This window comes from Schistocerca piceifrons, chromosome 7 (assembly GCF_021461385.2).
Source record: "Schistocerca piceifrons isolate TAMUIC-IGC-003096 chromosome 7, iqSchPice1.1, whole genome shotgun sequence".
In the NCBI taxonomy this organism is placed as follows: Eukaryota; Metazoa; Arthropoda; class Insecta; order Orthoptera; family Acrididae; genus Schistocerca; species Schistocerca piceifrons.
Genome location: NC_060144.1, coordinates 439,059,810 through 439,087,572, shown reverse-complemented (window position 1 = coordinate 439,087,572; position 27,763 = coordinate 439,059,810). Strand labels below are relative to the sequence as shown.

General features: G+C 42.4%; 1 protein-coding gene and 1 pseudogene across 1 annotated transcript in view; one reads left to right on the top strand and one right to left on the bottom strand.

The window, feature by feature from the left end:
- The window catches only part of LOC124805053 (calpain-D-like), a 114,368-nt gene that overhangs the window by 49,112 nt on the left and 37,493 nt on the right, over positions 1-27,763 (bottom strand). Inside the window, exons 7-10 of the mRNA XM_047265476.1 lie at positions 27,009-27,123; positions 26,725-26,911; positions 16,925-17,122; positions 6,053-6,217 (exon numbers count right to left, since the gene is read on the bottom strand). Of these exons, the coding sequence (XP_047121432.1) occupies positions 6,053-6,217; positions 16,925-17,122; positions 26,725-26,911; positions 27,009-27,123 (665 nt within the window). The remainder of the gene's footprint in view (positions 1-6,052; positions 6,218-16,924; positions 17,123-26,724; positions 26,912-27,008; positions 27,124-27,763) is intronic.
- On the top strand, positions 4,430-4,547 carry LOC124709412 (annotated as a pseudogene).

Here is a 27,763-nt window from a genome sequence, read left to right as displayed (position 1 = left end):
CATAACCCCTCCATGAGCCAGAATACCTGCCACAGGGGGTAGGTCAAAATGCACAGAGGTATAGTGTGCCAAGGCAATTTGATTGCATGGGCGTAGCTTCGTTTCCTGGAGAGCTACGATGAGCGGACAGTGCAAGCGGAGCAGCAACTTTAAGTCCTCTCGGTTGGAGCGAATGCTGCGAATATTCCAGTGAATAAATGCCATCGTGAGAAGAAAAAGAAAAAGGAGAAGCAAGAAGGGGTCACCTCGAAGGCCACTGAGGGCCTGGCTTCGAGCAAGCACTGCCGCCGCTATCAATAGGCGGAGAGTCATCGTCCTTTGGTTCAATAGGTTCATTGGCCATCTTGTTAAGATGGCCGGGACAGGGAGCTTCCTCCGCCGGTGAACGGCCAGATGTTCGGCTACCAGCGGTGCAGCCGGTGAAACGGATGACGGCCTGAGGCGACAACCGCTGGGTGGCGCAGGAGAAGAAACGCGCCGTGGCGGAGAAGGAGAACTTTGCTTCCTATGAGCCTTCTTGGAAGGTCGCTTAGTGGAAGTACTGGTCGATGGCTGGGAGTTCGAGGTACGTAGGAAGTCTGCACGGGACGGTTCCTTCTTGAAGCCCCGTGCATCTGACTTCTGGGTCTTCGTCTTGGCAGAAGCTGATGGAGGTGCTTGTGTCTTAGGGGTGACAGGAGGAAGAGGAGACGTTGACCGGGCAATGTTAGCACTGGCCGAACGGACGACTGTAGTGCTGACAGTCAGATCACATGTCTGCGTCGCCACCTCCCTGGTAGTTCGAGGAGAGGCGAGGACAGTACTGTATTTCCCCGCTGGGAGCAGCGTGGGCTTCCTACAAGCAAATAGCTTGCGAGCAGCTGAGGTGGACACTTTCTCTTTGACCCGAATTTCCTGGATACAGCGTTCTTCCTTGTAGATGGGACAGTCGCGGGAGGACGCTGCATGGTCACCCTGACAGTTCACACAACGAGGAGACGGAGATGGACAGTCACCCTCATGGGCATCCCTGCCACAAGTGACACATTTAGCCGCATTAGAACAAGACTGATGAGTGTGATTAAAACGCTGACACTGGTAGCAGCGCGTAGGTGTCGGGACATAGGGGCGAACAGAAATAACCTCGTAGCCCGCTTTGATGCGCGACGGCAGCTGAACACTATCAAAGGTCAAGAAAAGTGTCCGGGTCGGTACAAGGTCATTGTTGACCTTTTTCATGACCCTATGGACAGCCGTCACGCCCTGCTCAGCGAGGAAGGACTGAATCTCCTCGTCAGTCAATCCGTCGAGTGATCTAGTATATACCACACCACGCGACGAATTCAAAGTGCAGTGAGCCTCCACCCGGACAGGGAACGTGTACAGGAGTGTGGCCCGAAGCAGTTTTTGTGCCTGAAAGGCGCTCTCAGTTTCTAGTAACAAGGTACCATTACGCATCCTGGTACAAGACTTGACAGATCCGGCTATGGCATCTACGTCCTTCTGGATAACGAAAGGGTTGACAGATGAAAAATCTTTGCCGTCCTCAGATCGAGAAACTACGAGAAACTTTGGGGCAGGCGGTAGTACTTTGGTCACTGGTGGCTGGTCAAGTTTCCGTTTTTGGGCGGAAGGCGAGAGAGAAGAAAAAGAGAAATCCATTGTGGAGGAATCCCCCATGATTGCCAGCATCTCCGATGGCACGCGCCTTCCTTGTGGGGACCCTCACAGAGGGCACTCCCGCCTTAGGTGAATGTTTACACCTCAGGTCACACCTCCCGAGAAACGGACGGAGGGACCAATCGGCATGGTCGGAAGGTGTCAGCTCAGGCAATCACCCCTCCCTGGGCCTGGCCTTTACCAGGGGGTCCGTGCGTGCCTTACTTGTCTACCCAGGGTGGGGAATTCCGCGTTACCCCGTCACCGGCTACGCGTGCAAACGCGTGGGTCGGCCTTCAGGCATGCACAGGGAGGAAAGAAGAAAAGGAAAAAAGAAGGGAGAGAGGGAGAGAAAGGACAGACTGTCTCAAATGCCGAGGCGGAGACCAGAGGGTGGACAAGAGGGCAAGGAGAAGGAGAAGAAGGCAAGCGAAAAAGTAAGGAAGACAGTGAGACGGAGAAGGAGAAGGACAAAGAAAGGAACCAAACAAAGGAAGGAAGAAACCAGAATAAGTGAAAAACCAAAATGACCACAAACATAAGTTGCGGAACCGTCTGTCTCCGGACGCAGGCGCAAACTACCCCCTTGAGGGGGGGGACTCCTTTTAGTCACCTCTTGCGACAGGCAGGAATACCTCGGGCCTATTCTAACCCCCGGACCCCAGCAGGGGGGGCATTCTGTTATGTTCCCACTAAAAAGTATAACAAACATTAACATGTTGTCACTGGCAAAATGGATCAAATGTGTTAAAGTGGGCTCATTGTTATTGTTGCCAAACAAATATTACAAATTTTTGTAAGTGTATTTCATTGGTGATGAACAAAAAGAAGTCAATGAACATCATGCAAAAATAAGTGGACTGGAATGATAAATCATTGAAGAACTGGAGAGGGTTTTACCTAAGTACAATCAGTTGGTTCACATATTCAAAACAGCACTGGACCAATGATATCAGATGAGTATAAATTTATAATTCGATCCACCAAAATACTAACTGGAGAACCAATGTTCATATGTTGATCCAATATGCCTTAAGTCAATGAAACTGCCACTGTAATTGTGGACAGCAAGTACACAAGCTGTGATGTAGTTATTCAGAAAAGAAGAGGACTACAACACACTGCAGAAAAACATTGTTCTTAGGGTGATCTTCAATATCTGTTTATTTTTATAAGAGGAGAAGATGGTTACCATTTCAATTTGAGACAAGTGAACGCCAAAACAAAAAAAATGGTTCAAATGGCTCTGAGCACTATGCGACTTAACTTCTGAGGTCATCAGTCGCCTAGAACTTAGAACTAATTAAACCTAACTAACCTAAGGACATCACACACATCCATGCCCGAGGCAGGATTCGAACGCCAAAACAGGTGCAGAAACAAATGGAAAAGCAACTTCGAAGGAATTTATGCATATCATAGAATAACAATATACAACAAGGGATACAATCATATTACCACTTCGTGTCATTTACGTCAACAATTTTTAGTTGACATGTGGGCAAAAAGAGAGACAGAATGAATGTTATTCCTGTGACATAATCAACAAAAATTGTGTACAGAAGAATATATTCATTTGAGAGACACAGTCACAGATGATGGCAACCAGTGAATATTTTGTAAGCTTCTCAGCATTCTATGTAGAAAATCAAATGAGAATTACTTTTCCGGTCTTCGGGACAGAGTGAGATTTTTTTGGATGAGGGGAACTGGGATTCTGCCTCCACATTCATCTGCTTGGAGGCATGGTAAAGCAGTGACACCAGTTTCATCACAGGCCACAGGCTGAGCAATTAAGTCTGTTCCTTATCCCATCTCAACAGGTGGGACAGGCAAACACCCATTCTCACTGTCTCCTGATTCTCCGAAAGGTACTTGGGCACCCACTGTGCCCAAACTTTGCCATAATGAAGCTTCTCATGGATTATGTGGAGCACAGCAATGTCGCATGTGGTGATCTTACAATTCAATCATATAAGCTTCTTCAGATCTGAAATTGTGGCATCGCTGGTGACAACATACACTTGACCAGAACATGGCATGTCTTATGTTCACATGTCCCGCCTCATAACACTGACACCACTACAATATTGTACACCATGTGAGACACTGTTCTCCATACCTCTCTTCAATCCTGCAATAAATTTGTGAACTATGTTTCCCTTCTGTGCAAAGAAATTAAATGATCGCTCTGTGCACTGGTCAGGAAGAATCCATCATGCAACAAACTGCAGGACCAACTCTCCAGCACTGTGGAAATTGCTGCAAAGCCATTAACTTGACTTGTGCAGCTGTGACTGTCACCACACCGTCTCTCAGGAAACACACTCACCCACTAGGATTACATACAACGCTGCTACAGTGAATGTCTCTTTTCAATTGAGTATACCTTGTAGTAATTTCATAGATATATATTCTTACTGATTATTTGCTAGAATACACAAAGATGAACACACTTCATCTTTTCTGGATAGTATAGTTTTATGTTAGTTGATTCAGCTGTCTTTAATCTCTGCTTTCCTTTTCCTACATTTTGCACTACAACTGTCGTCCTACAAGTTCCTATAATGTAGTACTTTTTTTATAAGAATAAGCACCTATTTCAAAAACCCTAACTACATTAAACCCAAATACTTGTTTTGGTACAGAATATCATAAAATCAACACAATTAAAGAGTCTATGTCACTCGATTTGTTTTTTAAATAGTGTGTTATCGAGGAAATGAAGATTCATTTGTGTTGCATGGTAGTGAGCCAGTCTACAATTAAAGTGTATTCTCATCACTGGCATGGCAACGGCCTTGCCGCAGTGGATACACCGGTTCCCGTCAGATCACCGAAGTTAAGCGCTCTCGGACGTGGCCAGCACTTGGATAGGTGACCATCCGGGCTGCCATGCACTATTGCCATTTTTCACGGTGCACTCAGCCTCATGATGCCAATTGAGGAGCTACTCAACTGAATAGTAGCGGCTCCAGTCAAAGAAAACCATCAAAATGACCAAGAGAGTGGTGTGCTGACCACACGCCCCTCAGCTGAGGATGACACAGCGGTTGGATAGTCCCGATGGGTCACTTGTGGCCTGAAGACAGAATGCTCATCACTGGCATGAGTTGTAATGGATCTGCTCAATACAACTCATTTTCCACAAAGTATTGTAGATTACAATCCATCAAATGCCCTCTTGATACATCATTAACATAACAGTTATTGTTTCCTATCATCATTGCTTATGGTTATTAAATGTAATATATTTGTATCTTTTCAGGAGTAATTTTGATCATGTCAATACTGTACACATATCTTTGGATGTAAAGATCAGTGTTTTCAAATATCTGCCTCCCCACCATTTTCATTCATAGTTGAAGATTATTACTGTTACTGTCGTTGATTTTTGAGTATCAGTGCAATACTGTCTGCTATGGAGTAGCAAGCAGCTGTGAGTCAGCTGTAGTTGTGTGATGGCACAGTCAGTTGTACTCTGGTATCTGGTACTGTAGAGTTTGTAGAGTTAAGATGAAATAAGATGGATGCAAGCATGTTGAGTCCATTGAATATTGGTTTTTGTAAAGTTTTTCTTCAAATTATACAAAGCGTTTTGAGTAGTGTGGAGTGAATGAATCACCATAAATTTATAAAAAACATGAAGTGAAATCTCAGTTCGTGTTTCATTATTACATTGCACCATACATATATGACAGCAACATCCCTTCCTTCTTGCAGGAGGCAATATCATTGAACTAGACAAGCTGACAATGTTAACTACTAGCTTTTATTGTTTTAACAGACACTAGTTCATTTTCCATTGTCACACAAACATTTGCATTGTTCATAACTGTCCAACTCTGCAAATTGTTTGTTGATATCATTGATAATTGAAGACAATAGACTGAGGAGGCATGTTAAATAGTGGACTAGATTTCTTGATATAGAACACTATACATTATCCATTATTGTTGGTGGAGAAGGCATTAAAATTGGCACACTTCTCATAGTTGAAGTTTATGACTGTTACTGTTGTTGTCGCTGCTGCTGTTGCACAAAATAAATTTATTTGCATAACATCCATGTCAAAAGAAAAGAAAGAACTATAATTTTCTGGTGGAAAGGTAACTTCTTCTGAGCCGCGCGGGATTAGTCAAGCGGTCTAACGTGCTGCAGTCATGGACTGTGTGGCTGGTCCCAGCGGAGGTTCGAGTCCTCTCTCGAGCATGGGTGTGTGTGTTTGTCCTTAGTATAATTTAGGTTAAGTAGTGTGTAAGCTTAGGGACTGAGGACCTAAGCAGTTAAGTCCCATAAGATTTCACACACATTTTTTTAAAACTTCTTCTGATGTTTAAATCAACACATGTATTTCTTAACATTGGAAAGAAGCAACAACATAGAGATTAGCCCATAATCAGAGAATGCTTACCTTTGTCCCTCCTGAAATAATGTGAATTCAGCTTCAGTTGGTTCAAGCACGGTCAGCAGCACACATGACAAGTGATCCAGGGAGGACAGAGGTGGTAGTGTTCCTCTTAAACGGACTTCATTCCACCCAGAACGCACTTTGCAAATGTCAATGCAATCAAAATACCTATAACAAAACAAACTTTCACAAATGCTGAAAGCTGAAAGTGTGAAATTGTGAAATAGTCACACATCTGTGTGTGTGTGTGTGTGTGTGTGTGTGTGTGTGTGTATACACACCCGCGGGCACATGCATGAACACATGTCTTATTTTCATTATACAAACATACAAAATTTTGTGTACATAACCTGTTACTGACTTGACCCACTTCATCTTTATAGAAATTATAGAACTACACTCCTGGAAATGGAAAAAAGAACACATTGACACTGGTGTGTCAGACCCACCATACTTGCTCCAGACACTGCGAGAGGGCTGTACAAGCAATGATCACACGCACGGCACAGCGGACACACCAGGAACCGCGGTGTTGGCCGTCGAATGGCGCCAGCTGCGCAGCATTTGTGCACCGCCGCCATCAGTGTCAGCCAGTTTTCCGTGGCATACGGAGCTCCATCGCAGTCTTTAACACTGGTAGCATGCCGCGACAGCGTGGACGTGAACCGTATGTGCAGTTGACAGACTTTGAGCGAGGGCGTATAGTGGGCATGCGGGAGGCCGGGTGGACGTACCGCCGAATTGCTCAACACGTGGGGCGTGGGGTCTCCACAGTACATCGATGTTGTCGCCAGTGGTCGGCGGAAGGTGCACGTGCCCGCCGACCTGGGACCGGACCGCAGCGACGCATGGATGCACGCCAAGACCGTAGGATCCTACGCAGTGCCGTAGGGGACCGCACCGCCACTTCCCAGCAAATTAGGGACACTGTTGCTCCTGGGGTATCGGCGAGGACCATTCGCAACCGTCTCCATGAAGCTGGGCTACGGTCCCGCACACCGTTAGGCCGTCTTCCGCTCACGCCCCAACATCGTGCAGCCCGCCTCCAGTGGTGTCGCGACAGGCGTGAATGGAGGGACGAATGGAGACGTGTCGTCTTCAGTGATGAGAGTCGCTTCTGCCTTGGTGCCAATGATGGTCGTATGCTTGTTTGGCGCCGTGCAGGTGAGCGCGACAATCAGGACTGCATACGACCGAGGCACACAGGGCCAACACCCGGCATCATGGTGTGGGGAGCGATCTCCTACACTGGCCGTACACCACTGGTGATCGTCGAGGGGACACTGAATAGTGCACGGTACATCCAAACCGTCATCGAACCCATCGTTCTACCATTCCTAGACCGGCAAGGGAACTTGCTGTTCCAACAGGACAGTGCACGTCCGCATGTATCCCGTGCCACCCAACGTGCTCTAGAAGGTGTAAGTCAACTACCCTGGCCAGCAAGATCTCCGGATCTGTCCCCCATTGAGCATGTTTGGGACTGGATGAAGCATCGTCCCACGCGGTCTGCACGTCCAGCACGAACGCTGGTCCAACTGAGGCGCCAGGTGGAAATGGCATGGCAAGCCGTTCCACAGGACTACATCCAGCATCTCTACGATCGTCTCCATGGGAGAATAGCAGCCTGCATTGCTGCGAAAGGTGGATATACACTGTACTAGTGCCGACATTGTGCATGCTCTGTTGCCTGTGTCTATGTGCCTGTGGTTCTGTCAGTGTGATCATGTGATGTATCTGACCCCAGGAATGTGTCAATAAAGTTTCCCCTTCCTGGGACAATGAATTCACGGTGTTCTTATTTCAATTTCCAGGAGTGTATTTAATATGGAATTAATATACTAAGGAAAGTTCGGCCAGAATGTAAATAATTGGTGAGTAAAGAAGACCACTCACTGAATACCAGTAGTGTTGAATTGCTGGTCCTGCTGCAGCAGCCAGAGACATTGGTCATGTATATGTGAGTCGCACTTATGTTAATGTGCGTGTGCTTCCTACTTCAGAAGAAGGTCTTTTGGCCACAAGCTAAAATGTATGCAGTCTTTTGTTATGCTTGTCTGCAACTCAATGAATAGCAGTCTATCCTTTTCATTATATTATTATTATTCCAGCATGCACTTTCCACTGTTTAATAACTAGATTAAGAATATTGCATCTTTTCAATTAAAACTATCATGAACCAGGAGAGGAGCCAGTCGCTTGCTTTCCCCATCTTTGCCAGATCACAGAACAATGTTCATCTCAGGTTTAAAAAAACATTAATCAGGAAAGGGCATACTCAAATACAACTACATTCCGCTCCACAGCAGTGAATGCCTTACCATGTAATATTTGTACACAGCATGAAAAATTCTGTTATCATAGGTCCAAAGTTACTGGTGTTTTTATTTCAAGGTAACTGCATTTTAATCCCATTGTTTTCTGATATCACATTTTTTCTCTGTACCTAAAATTTCATTCTTTGAGCAGACTTTGACCAATCACCAGTTGCGAAAATGAGGATTTGTAGACAGTCATTATATATGATAAAACCTAGTCATCAGTCATATGCCTTGCAAATCAGACAGTGAATTCAACTTTTTTGTAAAATATTTATCACCTCACAAAAAAAATTAAAAAAAAGGAATGTAGCTCTCAGAAGCTGTTCATAGATGACCATAAACTCTGTGCATGCTTCTATAACTACAAACCCATCCCATCAAAGTGCAATCATGTGGATGTAATGAAAAAAGGAATGAGAAGGAAAAACCTCATCTGTAAAATTTCTTCCATACTCCAATGGAATGTGAATAAGTTCAGGACAAATTTGGAGAATTGAGTTTTCTCATTAAGAGAGTATTGAAGGGTAACCTGTTTTAATTGTTAAAGATCATTCAAAAGCCAAGATTGCACAAAATATTTCTTATTGAAGACAAGGTGCTTATACATTATTTAAAGTGAATTTGCACTGTTTAGTATGTGTCCAGCATATGTAAACAGATGTGCTATTGTGTACTGTATTTGTATCATGTAACAAGCATCTATGTGCAAGATGTATATGGACATGGCCTTTTGGACAAGATGTTTTGTGTTTGTAAAGGTTTTAGTGATGACAAACTTTGTAATGTGCTGAGTTTTTCCCATCTGACATCTCGTGCGTGATGTTCAGCATAAAATGAATACGTTTCACTATAAAACGATGTTTAAGCCTGAAGATCACAGCAAAGACTGTTGAAACCGGGTGTCTTGAATAAAAAATACAATGTGCAATTTTTAAAAATTTAGAGAAGTCATGATTCACCACAAGTGAGAGCAGTGTGTTTGTCATCAGAAGGCACATTTCAGTGACATTGATGCCCCTATGAGGGGTTATAGTCTCCACAGAAGTAATGATCTTGGCAAGTAAAGGGTTAAAGATGATGTCTCCATGTTTATTAGCAAAGAATGCAACTCTTTACCTAATTCCATTAACATTACACATACTATGTAATGTTATCATTTGTTCTATACTTGCACCATAATGAAGCTGTAGACAATGAGACTATAGGTCTCTGTCAGCATGGGTGCTGTTGAGGGCTTCATGCAGAGGAGAATCATATTCCCTGGGTAGAGCAGACAATATGGAACTTATACAGAGTGCTTCTCTGCCATCAGTCTCTTGATTTGGTCTCCAGTTCTCACTGTTACAATCAGTGAGAATTGGTTGACAGTTTGCACTCAAGTGACCACTTTCCATTTCTGCATACAACTAGCAAAACAGTTGGCGTCCAAATGGTAGCTCTTAAAATGGATATTCAGGGTGGTTGACTGAATCTTGTACAATGAACTGGTTGTATTTGAACATCACAAGTGTGTCCAGTAATGATTCAGTTACAATATTAATGAGATTCTCCAAGGCACAGAGCATTCTTTTCCAAGTTTTGTCACTTATGAATATTGCCTGCCCCTTCCTGTAGTGAACATCCACTCTGTAAATGAGGAGCAGTAATGTGACTCCGCACAGTTTGATGCCAACCAACTGTGGAGAACCTAGCAGCCTTTAATGAAAGCAAAGAGAGGCTCATTCCTGAATAATATACATTGTTTCACTAAGTCCATATTAGTATCCAGAGGAGTTCTAGATGATTTAGGATGTGCCCAGTTACTGGTGCAGTGAGACTAACCAGAGAGACATAGTGCCGACAATGGTGAAATATGTCTATGAAGAAACTGCCAGCAACAGCCTTCTGGGATCCATTGTTTTCTGGCATGAGGCAACACATGGTAAAAACGAAATGCATAATGCAGTGTTGTGACTCCTCATAGGGGCAGCGTCCTCACCCTGTTCAACTGCATTTGAGAGGCAAGATATTTTCCTGACTCTTGAAAGGAAGTTATACCAATAATCTACATCAACATCCAAATCTACAGTAACATACATGCGTACTCTGCGAACCATCGCATGGTGTATGCAGAGGGTGCTATATACCACTATTAGTCATTTACTTTCCTAATTCATTCGCATGTGGAGTGAGGGAAAAATGACTGTCTGTATGCCTCCATATAAGCACTAGTTTTTCTTATCTTCTCTTCATGGTCCTTACAGGAAATGTACGTTGATGAAAGTAGAATTGTTCAGCAGTCAGATTCAAATGTTTGTTCTCTAAATTTTCTCAGTAGTGCTTCGTGAAAAGAGTATCATCTTTCCTCCATGGATTCCTGTTTGAGTTCACGAAGCTTTTCCATAACACTGGCAAGTTGATCAAACCTGCCAGTAGCATGCCTTTGAATTGCTTCGATGTCTTCCTAAAATCTGACAAAGTGGGGATCCCAGACACTTGAGCAGTGCTCAAGAATGGGTTGCACAAATGTTCTGTACACAGTCTCTTTTGTAGATGAGCTACAGTTTCCTAAAACTCTCCCAATAAACCAAAGTTGACCACTCGCCTTCCCTACTACCATAATTACATGCTTGTTCTGTTTCATATCAATTTCCAACAGTATGCCTAGATATCTAATTGGCTTGACTATGACAAGCTGCACACCACTAATTCTGTATTTGAACATTACAGGATTTTTTTATCAAACAATGAAAACTCCAGGTAGAAATATCAACAGTGTAGGAAAAGACAGTTTGCTACTTACCGTAGAGAAGACACACGTCCAATTGCAGACAATCACAGTTAAAAGACACTCACATAAAGCTTTCAGCCACAGCCTTTGTCAGTAAAACACACACACACAAGCAAACACACCTCATGCACAAACGATCACCAACTCCAGCATCTTGGGCCAGCATTCTGGTCCGAGATAGTGGAGTTGGTGGTCATATGTGTGAAGATTTTTACCTACTCATCTGCAATAGCTTATATTTTTCTACTATTTTAGAGCAAGCTGCCATTTACCACACCAAAGATAGTTTTTATGTAAGTCATCTTGTATCCTTCTACAGCAAATCAACAGTGATATTTTTCCATATACTACAGCCTCATCAACAGTTGATGATTGCTGCTAACCCTATCCATCAGATCATTTATGACTATAGAGGACAGGAGCAGTCCCAGGGGCCATACCTGCCTGAGAGGTTATCACAGCTGCAAAGAAAAGACATTGAGTCCAGATTGCATATGACTCACTTTCAGTATGTGTTCTAATGATATAACCTGACTGTGTAGGTGGCAGCTAGCCACTACAGTTTCCTCATGAGGCAACATACCATTGACATTTTTTTTCCTGTTGAGAAAGTTTGCAATGTCTCTTAAAGCCATAATATCCTCTGTCACTTCTATCCGTGGGGCTAATATGGAGATCTTACATGGTCTTTCCCACATCAGTTCTTCATATATCACACTGGTGTTAACAGGAGGAGGTGGCCATCAGAAGTACCAGGGTTATGGTTAAGCAATCACTACGCATCTGAAGATCATTCCAGGGCTGGTGAGTGGCTACTATCTTTGTAGTGGTAACTCCTTCTAGTGTGACAGGTGTATAAGTACTTAACTGACCCACACCCACTAGTATGCTACTTACTTAGGTGCCCCGTCAAACACACACATACTCATTCATCATGTTCTGCAGTCTGATCAAGAGGGAGAACTTTTAAAAATTTGGACAGATCAAGGTATACATTAACAAGACACACAAATCATGGAACTTAATCCATATAGCTATCACTTTACTACTTAATATTATTTGTGGTCATGCCGAAAGAAAAATAAGCTAGCAAATTAAGAAGAAGCTGCTACTTCAAAAAAGTGCTCTTCCTCAGCTAGCTGTTGCTTATCTTCTATTGGTAGCTTAATATTAGTTGGTTATATTGGTACTTTTCAAGTAAGAGTTATCTGCAAAAGAGAGGACAGAAGCATTTTTGCAAATCATTATTATTTGTCTTTCAGATGCAGAATGCTCAACCCTTGAATATAGTCAAGCTGTAGAAGAAGTCGTTAGTGAGATAAGTTTTAATTTTCTTTTAAATTGATAGGTGTTGCCAATGTCTTGTTTTATTGTAGGTGGAAGAGTGTCGAATATATTTGGATCTATCTATGGAAAAGGCATTCTTTAATTGTCCACATATGACAGTCATTTGGTATTCATGTGAAAACTGACCCAGTGGCATATCATGTGGAACAGATTCCAATTTTTGCCCAAGGGTGGAGTCTGGAGTCTAAAGAGACTGAAGCTAATTTTAGATTTTATGTAATATGGAAGGGACAGCACTTTGGAATTCATCCATAAAGCAAAGTCTGACATCTGGTGTCAGCACTACAATTATTTAATAATTCACACCTCTGGGAACTAAGCATGGAGTAACCAGCTTCATTGCTCAGCTGTTTGTCCTGATCATGATCTCAAGATTTGCTTACCAAACAAACTCACTGTCAATGACATGCAATCTTGACAAACACTGGATTAGAAGAGAAGTATTAAAGCTACAGAGTTCCTCATCTGGTTTGAGCCCATGAGTGCACTGAAAGCCATCCAGTGCACGTACTCAGCAGAGAAACCAGTCCAGTCCATCCAGTATACCCTCATTAACTTACAAATACAGGGAAGGAGGTGCTATTCTGCTGGCTACCAGGACATCTGGGAATTCATGGAAATGGACTTACGGATGAACATCCTAGGAGGCATGTATAGAAAATACTGTGACAAATTTTAAAGTCATTTTGCAAGCAATGACCTTACTCTTGACGCACATGGCCATATGGTGCTGTGTGGAGGGGTGGCTTGTAGTGAGAGACAAAATTCTGTGGACCGTAAAGTAAACCAGTTATCCATGATGTAGCTTCTTCTATCTACTGAGGGAGAACCTACCACAGAACTAACATCAGTATGTCACTTTTAAGTTGAGTGCACCCAGTTTGCCAATGAGAGGGCATGGTCTGATTTGGGGCCTGTCCTTTGTTTTGAATCATAACAATGAAAAAGTATTGAGGCTATTGGACTGTTATGTGTCTCTCCAGCTTCTGCACAAGGCATTTGCAGGGAACGCCATGTGTGTTTCACAATCTGGCATTCACAGTCAAGTTTCAGAATAATTTTTGCAGCTCTTCATATACTTTTGAATTTTGTCATGTATTTGTCTTTTTTAATATTTGGCTATTATACTGCTACTGTATTATTTTGATAAGTTCGTCACTAATTTTTGATGAACAATGATGACCATGCTGTCATGTAACTTTAAAGAAAGCAATAACAACAACTATTTGAATGTTTCCAATAACACAAACACAGCACGGTACTCTACATGCAGTCAACACAGCCATAAGACACAACACTCACGATTCAGAAAAGAAAGGTACCAAGGAGAAACTTCCTTCCAACAATGTCATATGACTTTACCTTCTAACTATATCACCCATGATCAGTTCTGAATTTATTTGGGAGATTTCTTAGATGACAAAAGCCATTGGTTAAACTGTTTGGTCAACTCACTTGACTCTCATTTGTCATTCCAGTGAACTTCACCCTTTCATGATGGAATATCTAATTTTCAACCTGGATGATACATATACTGAATCTTACTTTAAGCGAGGGATTTATTACAGTATTCTTAACAAATAAGTCGCATATAGCTGTCTTTTGAGCAGAAGTGATCAGCTTGCAGTTACACAATGAAAAGATTTTAACACACCAATATTACACTTTTAATAACCATTTCTATTGATACACAACATATTACCCATGTAGTGTAATGTGCATCAATAGAAATGGTTATCAAGGCTCTGATGCTTGTGTGTTAAAATTTATGGACAGAAGACTTTAGTGCGTAGACTGATATTATATGGAGTAAAATTTTTTTAGCATTTTGAACAACTTTCAGTCCACCCTTTCCCTATTGTTGGGTTGGTTACTGTCCCTTCTGTTTTCTATGCATCTGCATCTTTGTATCCTTCTAGCGATTCAGGAAGGCTGTTTCATCTACATCTACGTGATTACTCTGCTATTCACAGTTAAGTGCCTGGCAGAGGGTTCAATGGACCACCTTCAAGCTGTCTCTCTACAATTCCACTGTCAAACGGTGTGCAGGAAAAAAGAGCACTTAAATTTTTCGGCGCAAGCCCTGATTTCTCTTATTCTATCGTGATGATCATTTCTCCCTATGCAGGTGGGTGCCAACAGAATGTTTTCACAATCAGAGGAGAAAACTGGTGATTGAAATTTCATGAGAAGATCCCATCGCAGCGAAAAACGCCTTTGTTTTAATGATTGCCACTCCAATTCATGTATCATGTCTGTGGCACTATCTCCCCTACTTTGCAATAATACAAAACGAGCCACCCTCCTTTGAACTTCTTCAATATCAACCATCAGTCCCACCTGATACGGATCCCACACCACACAGCAATACTCCAGAATAGGGCGGACAAGTGTAGTGTAAGCAGTCTCTTAAGTAGATCTGTTGCACCTTCTAAGTGTTCTGCCAATGAATTGCAGTCTTTAGTTTGCTCTACCCAAAACATTACCTATGTGGTCGTTCCAACGTAGGTTATTTGTAATCGTAATCCCTAAGTATTTAGTTGAATTTACAGCCTTCAGATGTGTGTGACTTATCACACAATCGAAATTTAGCGCATTTCTTTTAGTACTCATGTGGATAACTTCACACTTTTCTTTATTCAGGGTCAATTGCCACTTTTTGCACCACACAGGTATCTTATCTAAATCATTTTGCAATTTGTTTTGGTCATCTGATGACTTTACAAGACAGTAAATGATAGCATCATCTGCAAATAACCTAAGAGGGCTACTCAGATTGTCTCCATTGTCATTAATATAGATCAGGAAAATTCAGGGCCTGTAACACTTCCTTGGGGAATGCCGGATATTACTTCAGTTTTACTCTACAACTTTCCATCTATTGCTACGAACTGTGACCTTTCTGTCAGGAAATCACGAATCCAGTCGCACAACTGAGACATTATTCCATAGGCACACAGTTTGGTTAGAAGATGCTTGTGAGGAACAGTGTCAAAAGACTTCTGTAAATCTAAAAATATGAGTATAAAGAGCTAGTTGTGTTCCACAAGAACGATATTTTCTGGATCCATACTGACTATGTGTCAATAAATCATTTTCTTCGAGGTACTTCGTAATGTTCAAATACAGTATATGTTTCAAAACCTACTGAAAATTGACATTGGTGATATGGGCCTCTAATTCAGCAGATTACTCCTATTTCCCTTTTTGGGTATTGGTGTGACTTTAGCAACTTTCCAGTCTTTTGGTACAGAACTTTCTGCAAAAGAGCGGTTGTATGTAATTGCTAAATATGGAGCTATTGTATCTGCATACTCTGAAAGGAACCTGACTGGTATACCATCTGGACTGGAAGCCTTGCCTTTATTACGTGATTTAAGCTGCTTTGCTACACTGAGGATATCTACTTCTATGTTTCTCATCTTCGCAGTTGTTCTTGATTGGAATTCAGAAATATTTACTTAATCTTCTTTGGTGAAGGAATTTCGGAAAACTGTGTTTAATAACTCTGCTTTGGTGGCACTGTCATCAGTTTAAGAACAATTTACCTCTGTCTTGATATACTTTTTGTCTTTGAAGTGTTTCACAATTTTCTTCTCCAGTCTTCAGTTCTCTCTTAATATGACCCAACCAGCTCTCTCTGAGTCATCCTATTGGTCCTTCCCCTAGCACATTTCTATCCAAGTATTGTTTTGGCAGACAATTATCTTTTGCCCTCTTCACATGTCCAAACTACTTGTGCCATGCAGTACTTTGTCTCTTTGTCACTGACAGATCCATTTGCATCTTTCCTCTGATGTCTTAATTCCTAATTTTATCTCTTCTAGTTTTCTGCAAGGCTGACTGCAGAAACTTCATTTCTGATTTCTCGTGTTTCTTAATCATAGTACCTGATATATTTTCATTTTCCCTTTTCCAGTCATTGTTTCCTGCCTTTATCCAGAGTCTTAGATCATTAATCTACCTTGCCCCTGAAAAGTATTTTCTGCACCCTTTCCTCTTAATGAAAGAACTTTTTTCCAATTTTTTCAAGGTGGTAATTATTATTATACCAGTGGTTGCTGTCAGTTGGCAAATAAAAAATTAGTCTGTCAATGTCACAGCCAGCTCTGGACAATATAGAGCTAGTCTGTGGTGTACATGACATGCCAAGAATGGTGGGAGGTGCGTTGGATAAGTTTTAATGAGTACTTCTGTTCATAGCATCAGTGGGCACAGGATTGCATAGGGCTGACTAGCAAGGAGAGCTGGATTTGTCTTTGGACTGAAGACCACAAAAACACAGTGTCAGTACTTATTTTCCTCTAATTCTTTACCACTAATGCGATGTAAAGATTTTACACTATATATATATGTAAACACAAAGTGTACAAAAATTTTTATAATTCTTTTGTAACTGTAACTGTACTCTAATGGAAAATGTTTTTTGAGTATTACTTGAGAACATCATCAAAAGATATCCAGAAAACACCATCAGAGGCTCCAAGAGGCATTAGCATCTCTCTCAGGTGAGGAGTCCAGATAGGAGAATCATCAGACCAGTCACCTTTCCATGAATAGTGGCCCCATGGATTGCGCAAACGAAGTAGTCTGTTGCCTTGTACATCACAAACATCCAGAACAGAATAGGCATGCCTGTAGATACAAAAGGAAAGAAGTTATTTAAAAACACAAAAGGCAGTATACACATAAGGATACAACAATTTTTTTTTTAATATTTGTATTACAAACTAATCAAAAATGCTTTTTTAAATTCTTCTTTCCCCTCAGTATGAATAAGTTTCTTTCTTTGGCTCTTACTTGCAACCCTATCGGATAGTGTCTCAATTTTTAAACTGCTCAATTTCTTTTTTATTTTTGTAAAAGAAAGAGACTCATAGTCTTACGTAAAGTGATTTGTTTCTCTAACTTTGGTGTGTTTTTTGTGCCTGGTTTACACTTCAGATAAAATGAAAGAGAGGATTGCTGTGTTAGAATGTTAGTGCTCCTTTAGCAAAAGCACACGGAATAGTTTTACTTGTCACTTGACTGGTACCTTGTACTGGACATTGGAGTGACAGTTGAGTATAATATGGCACAACATTAGATATCAGTGCTTTTGATTGTGACTATGACTTCAGACACTTCACCTTCAAAAATGTAATTACTGCACTGTTCACATGCTACTTTGTCAAGACAGTACTGTGAGTCCCTTCATTTGCAGTAAACTACAGCTGCTAGAGGCAACTGCCTGGGCAGGAATCCTCTTATGACAGGAGTAACAATCAATTCATTGATTCTCCTGGATTGTAACAGTGGATAGACAGATCACAGTGCAGCAAATTATTTGCCAGTTCAATGTCGAGCAGCTAACAGCGAACAACCTACCGTCCAGAGCCACCTTCTCCCTATGGGAAAGTCATTGCTAAACACAAATACCTATGCTCACATGTCACAGGGCACAGAGTTTAGCATAGATGTCTGTTTAAGGAGTTGGGCATTTTGAATATTGCTTCACATTGTATTTATTCCATCATGATGTCTGGTTGTACATAATTCACTACAGTTTCAAAAGGAACAATGATGTATATAATTACCATACAAGAAGGAAAAATAACACTCATTACTCCACATTAAGGTTATCTTTAGCACAAAAAGGGGTGCACAATGCTGCAAAAAAATTTTTTGAACACTTACCCAGAGATATAAAATGTCTGACAGACACAAAAATAAAATTTGAAAAAATAAAATTTGAAAAAACAAACTGAGAAAGTTTCTCTTTGACAGCTCCTTATATTCTGTGGAATGAAAGGTGGTGAGTATGACATACCTACTGACAACACCTGAAATGTTCAGAATGTTATGATATGTACAAATTAGTTTGTGATGTCAGTGTAAAATTACTCACTCCACATAATTACGATCTATCATGCGAAATGATCCATGGAACATGAAACTAACTAATCAGGAATGATGCCTTTGGGTATTCTGAGCATGAAAAAAAAAATAGTCAGCTGGACCTGTGAGTAATGGTGCACATTGGTAGGTACTCTTGGAGCTATTTTCATTCAGTGGATATCAGCACAGTGTCCACCTACATACTTAAGTGATAAGTATGCTTAATTGCTATGCAGAGCAACCAACTTCAATCCTCAGTGCAGCCATGGGTTTTTAGTTAGTTAGAAGACTGTAAGAGGCTGCTCTCAGCCTTGAGGTACCTGTTAAGGAGTTACTTGAGTGAGGAGTAGCAGCTCCAAGGTCTTGGAAACTCACAAAGGCCAGGGGAACAGTGTGCTGACCACAAGCCCCTCCATACCACATATGAATAACACCACTGACAGAGAGTGGTGCAGTGTCTGGTTGGTACTGCTAGCTCATCACACGGAGCTTGTTATGTTTTTTGAGGATGAAATTGGGCTACTGATGCTTTCTTCGCTGTGGAAAGAATATAGCAATTTATAGTCAAATTGGTGTAAGACAATCCCTGACAGTTGCAGTGGGCTAGGTGTTATAACATCAAGTTGAACACATATATTTCAAAACGACACAACACACATAAGTCACTGAGCAAGTTGACAAAGCAAGACATGTGAACAAGGTATCATTCGAATGAACACTGAGTCCAAGTCTAGCAGCTGCTGGCTGGCTGGCCGCTTAGGTGGCGCTGCTGCTGCATGGCTGGCAGACAGTGCCACATGTAGACGATGCGCGTAATTGTGTGGCGGCACTTTGAATGATCGGCGAATCACAACACTTTTCCCCCCTTTGAAATTTTTGCACTGGTCTTGATGGAGGTGGCCTGTAGATTGCTAACGTCCATAGGTGTTGTTTGACTGGCCATAAAGTCTCGAGGAGGAGGCTTGCCATACGGACGGAAGTGTCCCTGATGATACCGGGTTGAGATGACAGGAGACGTAGGGGTCGAATCAGCTGGGGCCCCGTGCACTAATCTGCCGTTTGCGGCAAGTCCAGATGATATAACAGGAGACATGGGCGATGTGTTGGCATCCGTAGGAGAAGGAGGCGAGTAGATTGGCTCTGACAGATGGATGGTCATCCGGTTCCTGCATGGGCACGTCTCCTAGTGGCATCCGTTCTTGTACTGGCACCGAGATGACAGTGAGAGGGCTGTGTTGTGAGTAGTGAGAGATGCCAAGATCCCGAGCATCAGGTAGAGCTGAAGGTGGTGTGGCAGCATTCGGAATAGGCGTTGCTGGCACACGAGGCCGCAACTGGTCCGAATGACGCACTGCAACACCCGTGTCCATCTGGATTTCATACAGGCGTTGGCCACGGTGTCGTTAAGATGCAGCCCGGACTCCATTTTGGCCGCCTGCCATATCCCCGTACCCGGACAAGGTCGTCGGCGGTGAACCAGCCAAGCGAAGGCACCTGTGGTCGTGAGGTGGAAGGCCGCAGAAGATGAAGCAGCGTGCTGGGCTGTCGGCCATGTAAGAGCTCAGCCGGGCTGTGGTCGCCCATGGGGGTGAAACGGTAAGAAGCCAGAAACTGAAGAAGCACATCATCAGCAGCAGAAGAAGTCAGGAGTTTCCGTATCTGAGCCTTAAATGTGCGGATCAGTCGTTCAGCCTCACCGTTTGATTGTGGATGGAACGGAGGGGCCGTGACATGCATAACGCCATGACGAGCACAAAAATCTGCAAATTCGGAAGATGCAAATTGTGGACCATTATTAGTAACAAGAGTAGAGGGAAGGCCTTCCAAAGAAAAAATGCGGGCGAGAGCACTTGTGGTTGCCACGGTGGTAGGCGACGTGCAACGGACAATGAAAGGAAAGTTAGAGTAGGCATCAATTACGAGGAGCCAATAAGTACCTCAAAAAGGTCCTGTGAAGTCAGCATGAATGTGCCCCCAGGGCATCTCAGGCGAAGGCCACGGTGACAAAGATGACTTCGGGGCGGCGGACTGTGACGTACAAGGGCCGCAGGCAGCAACCATGTGTGCTATTTCAGAGTCGATGCCAGGCCAGTACACATGACGGCGCACCAGAGATTTTGTGCGAGAGACACCCCAGTGCCCTTGGTGAAGGAGGCGCAAGACCGAAGCACGCAAAGACACAGGTACCACAACACACGGCGAAGCATTGTTGGTGGAAAGGAGGATAACACCATCCCTTGCTGTGAGGCAGTAGCGCAAAGCGTAGTAGTTCCACAACAGGTCAGAAGTTTTAGCGGACGGACGATCTGGCCAACCCTTCTGAATACAGCATAAAACCCGGGAGAGGGTAGGATCAGAACCCGTAGCAGCTGCCAGCCGGTCCCCGGTGATGGGGAATCCATCCACAACCCGCTGCTCAGCAACATCCAGGTGGAAACACAAAAGTTCGTCCCTATTGAATGCCAGATCAGGACCCATGGGAAGGTGAGACAGTGCATCAGCAGTCGCATGTTGAGCCGTCGGCCGGAAATGAATCTCATAATTGAAACGAGACAAGTAAAGAGCCCAACGCTGGAGGCGGTGTGCAGCCTTGTCGGGAAGTGACGATGATGGATGAAACAAGGAAACAAGTGGTTTGTGATCTGTAACAAGATGAAATTTGGATCCATAGAGAAAAAACACCAAACTTATGAAGAGCATAAACAATGGCCAAAGCTTCTTTTTCAATTTGAGAATACTTTTGTTGGGCATCCGTGAGTGTTTTGGAGGCATAAGCAATGGGTTGTTCAGAGCCGTCAGAAAAACGGTGCGCAAGGACTGCACCGACCCCGTATTGAGAGGCGTCCATGGCAAGAACAAGATGTTGGCCCGGTCGATAAGTAGCCAGGTACGGGACATGTTTCAGCATAGTCTTCAATTTCTGGAAAGCCGCAGCGCATGACGCGGACCAGTGAAAAGGCACGTTTTTATGCAACAGGCGATGCAACGGCTGAGTCACCGAAGCAGCAGACGATAAAAACTTGTGATAGTATGCTATTTTCCCCAAGAAGGCCTGCAGTTCCTTAACAGATGTAGGGCGAGGAAGGGCATTGATCGCAGCGACAGTTTGCTGAAGCGGACGAATACCATCCTGAGAGAGTTGAAACCCCCAAGCACGTGATACGTGCCTGAAAAATTGTGACTTCTGAAGATTACACTTAAGACCGGCAGCCTGTAAGACATGAAAAAGTGTGCAGAGGTTCTGAAGATGTTCTTCAGTGGTGGAGCCACCCAGGGACAGGGAGCAATAATTGTTCCCAGAATCTCTGAAAGAGAGCAGGGGCACTGGCAACCCCGAAAGGCAATCATTGGTATTGATAGAGGCCAAAAGGCGTGTTAAGGACCAGAAACCACCGGGAAGCAGTGTCGAGAGGAAGTTGATGATAAGCTTCTGACAGGTCAATTCTAGAAAAATACTGGCCTACCCCAAGTTTAGTGAACAATTCTTCAGGTAGGGGCATAGGGTAAGTGTCAATGAGGCATTGTGCATTTACAGTGGCTTTAAAATCGCCACAGAGACAAATAGCACCATTGGGCTTAGCAACGACAATGACAGGAGAGGACCACTCACTGGAAGTGATGGGAAGCAAGACCCCTGAAGTAGTGAGACGATCCAGCTCCCGTTTTACCCGATCACGAAGGGCCACAGGAATGGACCGAGCCCAAAAAAACTTAGGCCGAGCAGTGGGTTTGAGCGTGATATGAGCTTCAAAATCGTTTGCACGGCCTAACCCACTAGAAAAAAGGGACAAAAATGTCATCGACAAGGAATCCAAATGAGCATAAGGAATAGCATCAAAGACGATATTGACAGAGTCATCTATGGAGAACCCAAAAACGCGAAAGGCATAAAAACCAAAAAGATTCTCTGCGTTATTCTGATCGGCCATAAATATAGGAACAGTGCGAACGACAGATTTGTAAGATACCTCAGCATTAAATTGTCCCAAGAGCGAAATCTTCTGTTTATTGTACGTTCGTAATTGCCTAGTGACAGGTGACAGGATTGGAGAACCCAACTGGAGATACGTCTGAGAATTAATTATAGTGGCAGCAGAACCGGTATCCACCTGCATGCGAACATCCCGACCAAGGATTTGGACAGTGAGAAATAATTTCCCTGAAAGGGAAGAAGTACAATTGACAGACAACATGGAATCAGAATCAGCGTCATGTTCATGAACATCATGTATGCGGTTGGATTTGCGAACAGCAGACACATGACCCTTCTTTTTGCAATTGTGACACACGGCCCAACGTTGGGGACAGTCTTCCCGTGAATGTTTTGTAAAACACCGCGGACTGAAGGAAGTTACCGGGGGTTTTGCTGCAGTTTCTTAGAGGGTTGTTTACGGTTAGGCTGAGGCTGCGCGTGGGAGCGTACTGCGGCCACGTCGACCGGCAGGGACGCACCGCACGCATCGTCAACAGCGCACAGAGGTTGTATATCCCCAACGTCACCCCACGCCTCTATTTGCGCCCCAGCAGCGCGAGAAATTTCAAAAGACTGCGTGATGGATGGGACTTCATCTAGAGTCAGATTTGCGAACTGAAGGGCACGTTGCCTCACTTCTTTGTCGGGCGCCGACCGGATAATAGCATCCTGTACCATGGAATCGGCATAGGATTCTTTGTGAACGTCAGTAACAAATTGACACTTTCGATTGAGGCCACGAAGTTCAGCATACCAAGCACAATAGGTTTTATGCAGTTGTTTTTGACAACGATAAAAGGCAACATGAGAGGCTACCACATGCGTTTGCTTTTGAAAATAGACAGACAGAAGTGAGCACATTTCAGCAAAGGACAAAGATGCAGGATCTTTCAAAGGAGCCAATTGCGACAACAACCGATACATTTGAGGTGAAATCCATGAAAGGAACAGAGACATACATGTTTGTTCGTCCGTGACATGAAATGTCAAGAAGTGCTGCCGAAGACGTTTTACGTAATCAGACCAGTCTTCCGCCATCTTGTCGTAAGGAGGAAAAGGAGGTATAGACAACGATGAGAAATGCCCCGCATTTGATGCCATGACGAAATTGCGAATCGCCGATGTTAGAAGCGTTTGCTGTTCAATGAGACCTTGCAATAGTTGCTCGACAGTAGCCATGGAAACCTGTGGGTCATCGATGAAAAGAAAAAAATCCACTACCTAGTCGCCAGTTGTTATAACATCAAGTTGAACACATATATTTCAAAACGACACAACACACATAAGTCACTGAGCAATTTGACAAAGCAAGACATGTGAACAAGGTAACATTCTAATGAACACTGAGTTCAAGTCTAGCGGCCGCTGGCTGGCTGGTCGCTTAGGTGGCGCTGCTGCTACATGGCTGGCAGACAGCGCCGCATGTAGACGACACGCGTAATTGTGTGGCGGCACTTTGAATGATCGGCGAGTCACAACACTAGGAACAACAGCTTTGCACCTAACTCAACCAATCATGTAACTCTATTTTGTAAACATCTCTATGGCAATGCCTCAGTGTTGTCATACCTATGTAGATGACTCTTGTTTTCACCTGCAGCTGTCAGTGTTACACAGCAGAAAGCTGACAACAGCCTCTTAAGTCTACTTGACTGTATGTCTGATCCAATGCACCAGTTTGTTTGCTGACAGCACCTGCATGCAACCTATACCCTCGGCAAGACAAACCAGCACATCCTCGTTCATGTATTGAATGTGAATAGTTTGAGGGGCACTTCACAGGGATGAAGATGATTGTATGACCTCCCCAATCATCCAACCTCAATCCTGCTGAATATATCTGGGATGTCATCAACAAATCTCTTGTCCTTCTTCCTGAGATATGGGCTCTGTTTGAACAATCATGGATTGCGATGTCTCTCCATCACTTTTGGTGCCTTTTGGAATCCATGCCATGATCAATCATGCCATCTGCCATCTCAAAGGAAAAAAGAAGATGCCACAGTACTAAGTAGATGTCCCTAATTCAGTTGTTCATAGGTTTATAACTACACATACCTAATGGTAAACTTTTGTTTATTTGTTGACCAGGAAGTAATTGTACCACATATCAGACAACAAGTTGAATGTAAAAAATTATTGCAGTTTGAGAAAGTATACTTTTTTAAGTTTTTTATCTGGTTTCCAGTTTGCACTTCATATGAAAAAGATATCACATTACTCAAGAAAAACTGACCAATAATTTTACAATTTAATGGCTTTCATCCAAACCAAGCACTCAGTTCACCTTGTTGCCTGTCAGAAATTTTACTATTTTATGCACTATAGAACTTATGCGGTTAAGTTTTCGTGAGTTGTTTTTTTTTTAAAAAGTGGATGTGTAAATGATTTGTCTGTTTACCGTTTGTGCAGTCCATTCACCATTGTGTACTGTCTTTTTGATGTTCCCCATTATTTTCTATGAAAAATACTAATGTATTCATGTAAATATGAAGCTCCTAGCAAGAGATAAACAGCATCTACCTAATTTAACAGAGGAAGCAGCAGCTTAATCAAAGGAACTGTTTTCCAGCTAATCTTTAGGTTACATTTAGTTTGGGGAAATCACAGATAGTACTACACAGTATAGTGATAGTTTGCTGTTAATACAGTTCACACATTAAGTCCTTAAGATTTACTTCACTTCTGTCAATGTATACTTAGGCTCTTTTCATATTCATACAGGTTCTCCTCCTTAATGGGCTGTACAGAGTACGATGAATGAATGAACTGTGTTTATTAAAATCTTAGTCTCAGAGCAGAATAACACAAAGATGCAAATTTTTGGATGGTTTAATGTGAGCAGGATTTAAAGAATAGCATAAATTTTATTCATATGTTGTTTTTAAGAAACAGTTGTTGGCAACAAATGTGTACATCAGAGCTATTATAATTTGACATCTGCTGTCTATCGAAGAAAAAAAAAAAAAAAAACACTTTCAATTTTATACATAAAAAGGGTACCATGTATGACATAATACTATACATTTAGTCCATTTGCAAGCAAGTACCAAACCTGTTTTATTGTGAAATTCAGCTCATTCTGTTTGTTCACGAAATGCACAAGACGGTACTGTCAAAATGATGCTATGTTTCTTGAAATCTAGATGATATCTGATACAGTTTTGCACTTTTGCCAAGTGAACAAAATATGAACTGGCAGAGAAATGGACCAGCTTTGTGACTGGAATGAAGACTTCTTAGGAAATACAACTCAACAGGTCATTATTACCATGAGAAATAATGTGTTACAGAGCCATATGTGCAAGTGTGGATGAAAAAGTAATGCCTCTCATGTAATAAAAAAATTAATGATTAACATATAAAGGTGGGATTAGTAAAGTTCCCTACTCAACAATACCATTCAGCATAGTCACCATGCATTTGTACACATTTCTGCCATCAATGAACCGAGACATCAAATTGAGTTTGGTAAAATTCAGGATTTTGCTTCTTGACCCATGATTTTAAAGCTGTTTTAACTTTATCCATGGAGTAAGAACATGGAGATGCCGTAATGGGCACCAGCAATGTGTGGTGGTGTGTGAAGAAGTTTGGTAATGGAGAAATTGATACTGCAGGTACGCATGCTGCAGCCTGACAATATCTGTCACAGATATCAATTGGGGACATGCTGATGAAGCGATTGAAGGAGACAGACATGTTAGAGTTCATAGTCAACAGTGAAACCTATGTAACCACATTTAAGGAAGTTAGAACAGCAGTAAGAAAGTGATATCACTAAAAGACATTCATTCCATCATGCTTCATCACAATTATTCACTCCCCCCATGTCATTTTTCCCAGACCAAGTAATTGCAAAAATGGGTTGGTCAATGGTGCCTCGTGCACCCTACAGCCATGATTTGCCCCCATCTGACTTCTATCTGTTTGGAACTATGAAAGACAACTTATGTGGTTAGATATTCAATGCCTTGGATGAGATTAAAACAGCTGTCTTGGTTCATCAGCATATTTTCTAAACATATGGCCTCCCATGCAACTAATAAAAACCTTGGTCATATGCCTATGGACATATACGACCCAACATCTCTTCTATACTTGTATATTGTCTCTCTGTCCATTGATCATGTGTGTCATTTACTCTGTTTATCAGTCAATCTTAGCAGTTATTTATGAGTTCATGGTCTTATCCGTTCTTCAGATACTTCTAGTGGAAAGTGCACAGATTTTTTTTTAAGAAACTTCAAATTTTAGCATTTGCTACTTTAAGTGACTTATCGTTGTACCCCTTCTTCTAATTGATATTTCAGATATGTGGTGGCTATCTCCCTATTCTAAAACATTTATTCATTCTCACCAATCTATTATAACCTGTGCCAGCTACCTGGGACGGAGGCCTTTGCGCTGATATTCTTCCTCATCGACTTTCATATTTCCACCACCACATGAGGCTCCCATGAGGAAGCGAGCCTGCCGTGAGCTCAACAACTGTGCCCATATTAGGTCACGGTCCAGCTCATCTTCTGATGGTAATGACGATGGCTGGAGGGGAACACTTTCACATGGAGCACCTACGAACAGCAAGAAGAAGAAGAAGATTTTAGTTAATTTTAGGCACAAGTATGATTAAAAGGGCATAATTTAATCAGAAGTTCTGTCTGTATTTACCTGTAAGTGTTGCCAGGCCTTCAATAGCTCGACCCGAAACTAGTGCTTCATAACAACCATGAATTTTAGCAACAGACTTCTCTATTAATGGTACCCATAGCTGTTTTCTTTTGGCCTAGAAAAACAACGCTGTACATTAGCTTACATTCTAAAATGCATGGTTACTATCACCAATAATCTAAGCACACACAATAGAGAATAGTGAAATGATAATGTGATTGCCATGTTCTTCAATTTTCAGTATGTGTTCATGGGATTAGATTATTAAATTAGTTTCCTGACAGATTTAAACAGTGTATCATATTGGGAAGACATACTGGAACCTTGTTATTCGTGATCAGTCCTCTAAGCAACTGATATACCCAGGCACAAAATATTTATTCTGTAAATAACATCTAGGCTATAATTATGACAGTCTCCATGGTACTATCTTTCCCAGGGAAGCTGGTCTAGCAACATATACAGCAGAGCTTCTGTGAAGTTGGAAAGCAAGAGAGAGACAAAAAGATTCATTGTGGGAATATTAAATGGGTATAAAACACTTTCATAATCATTGCAACACTGAGCATAATGCAAAACCAATAACATTTGTTTAATGATTATTCCCTCCCCCCCCCCCCCCCCTGCGCCAAACACACACGCACACACACACACGCACACACACACACACACACACACACACACACACACACACACACACACACACACACACACACTACAAAAAGAAAAATATATATACCATCCAATACATAACT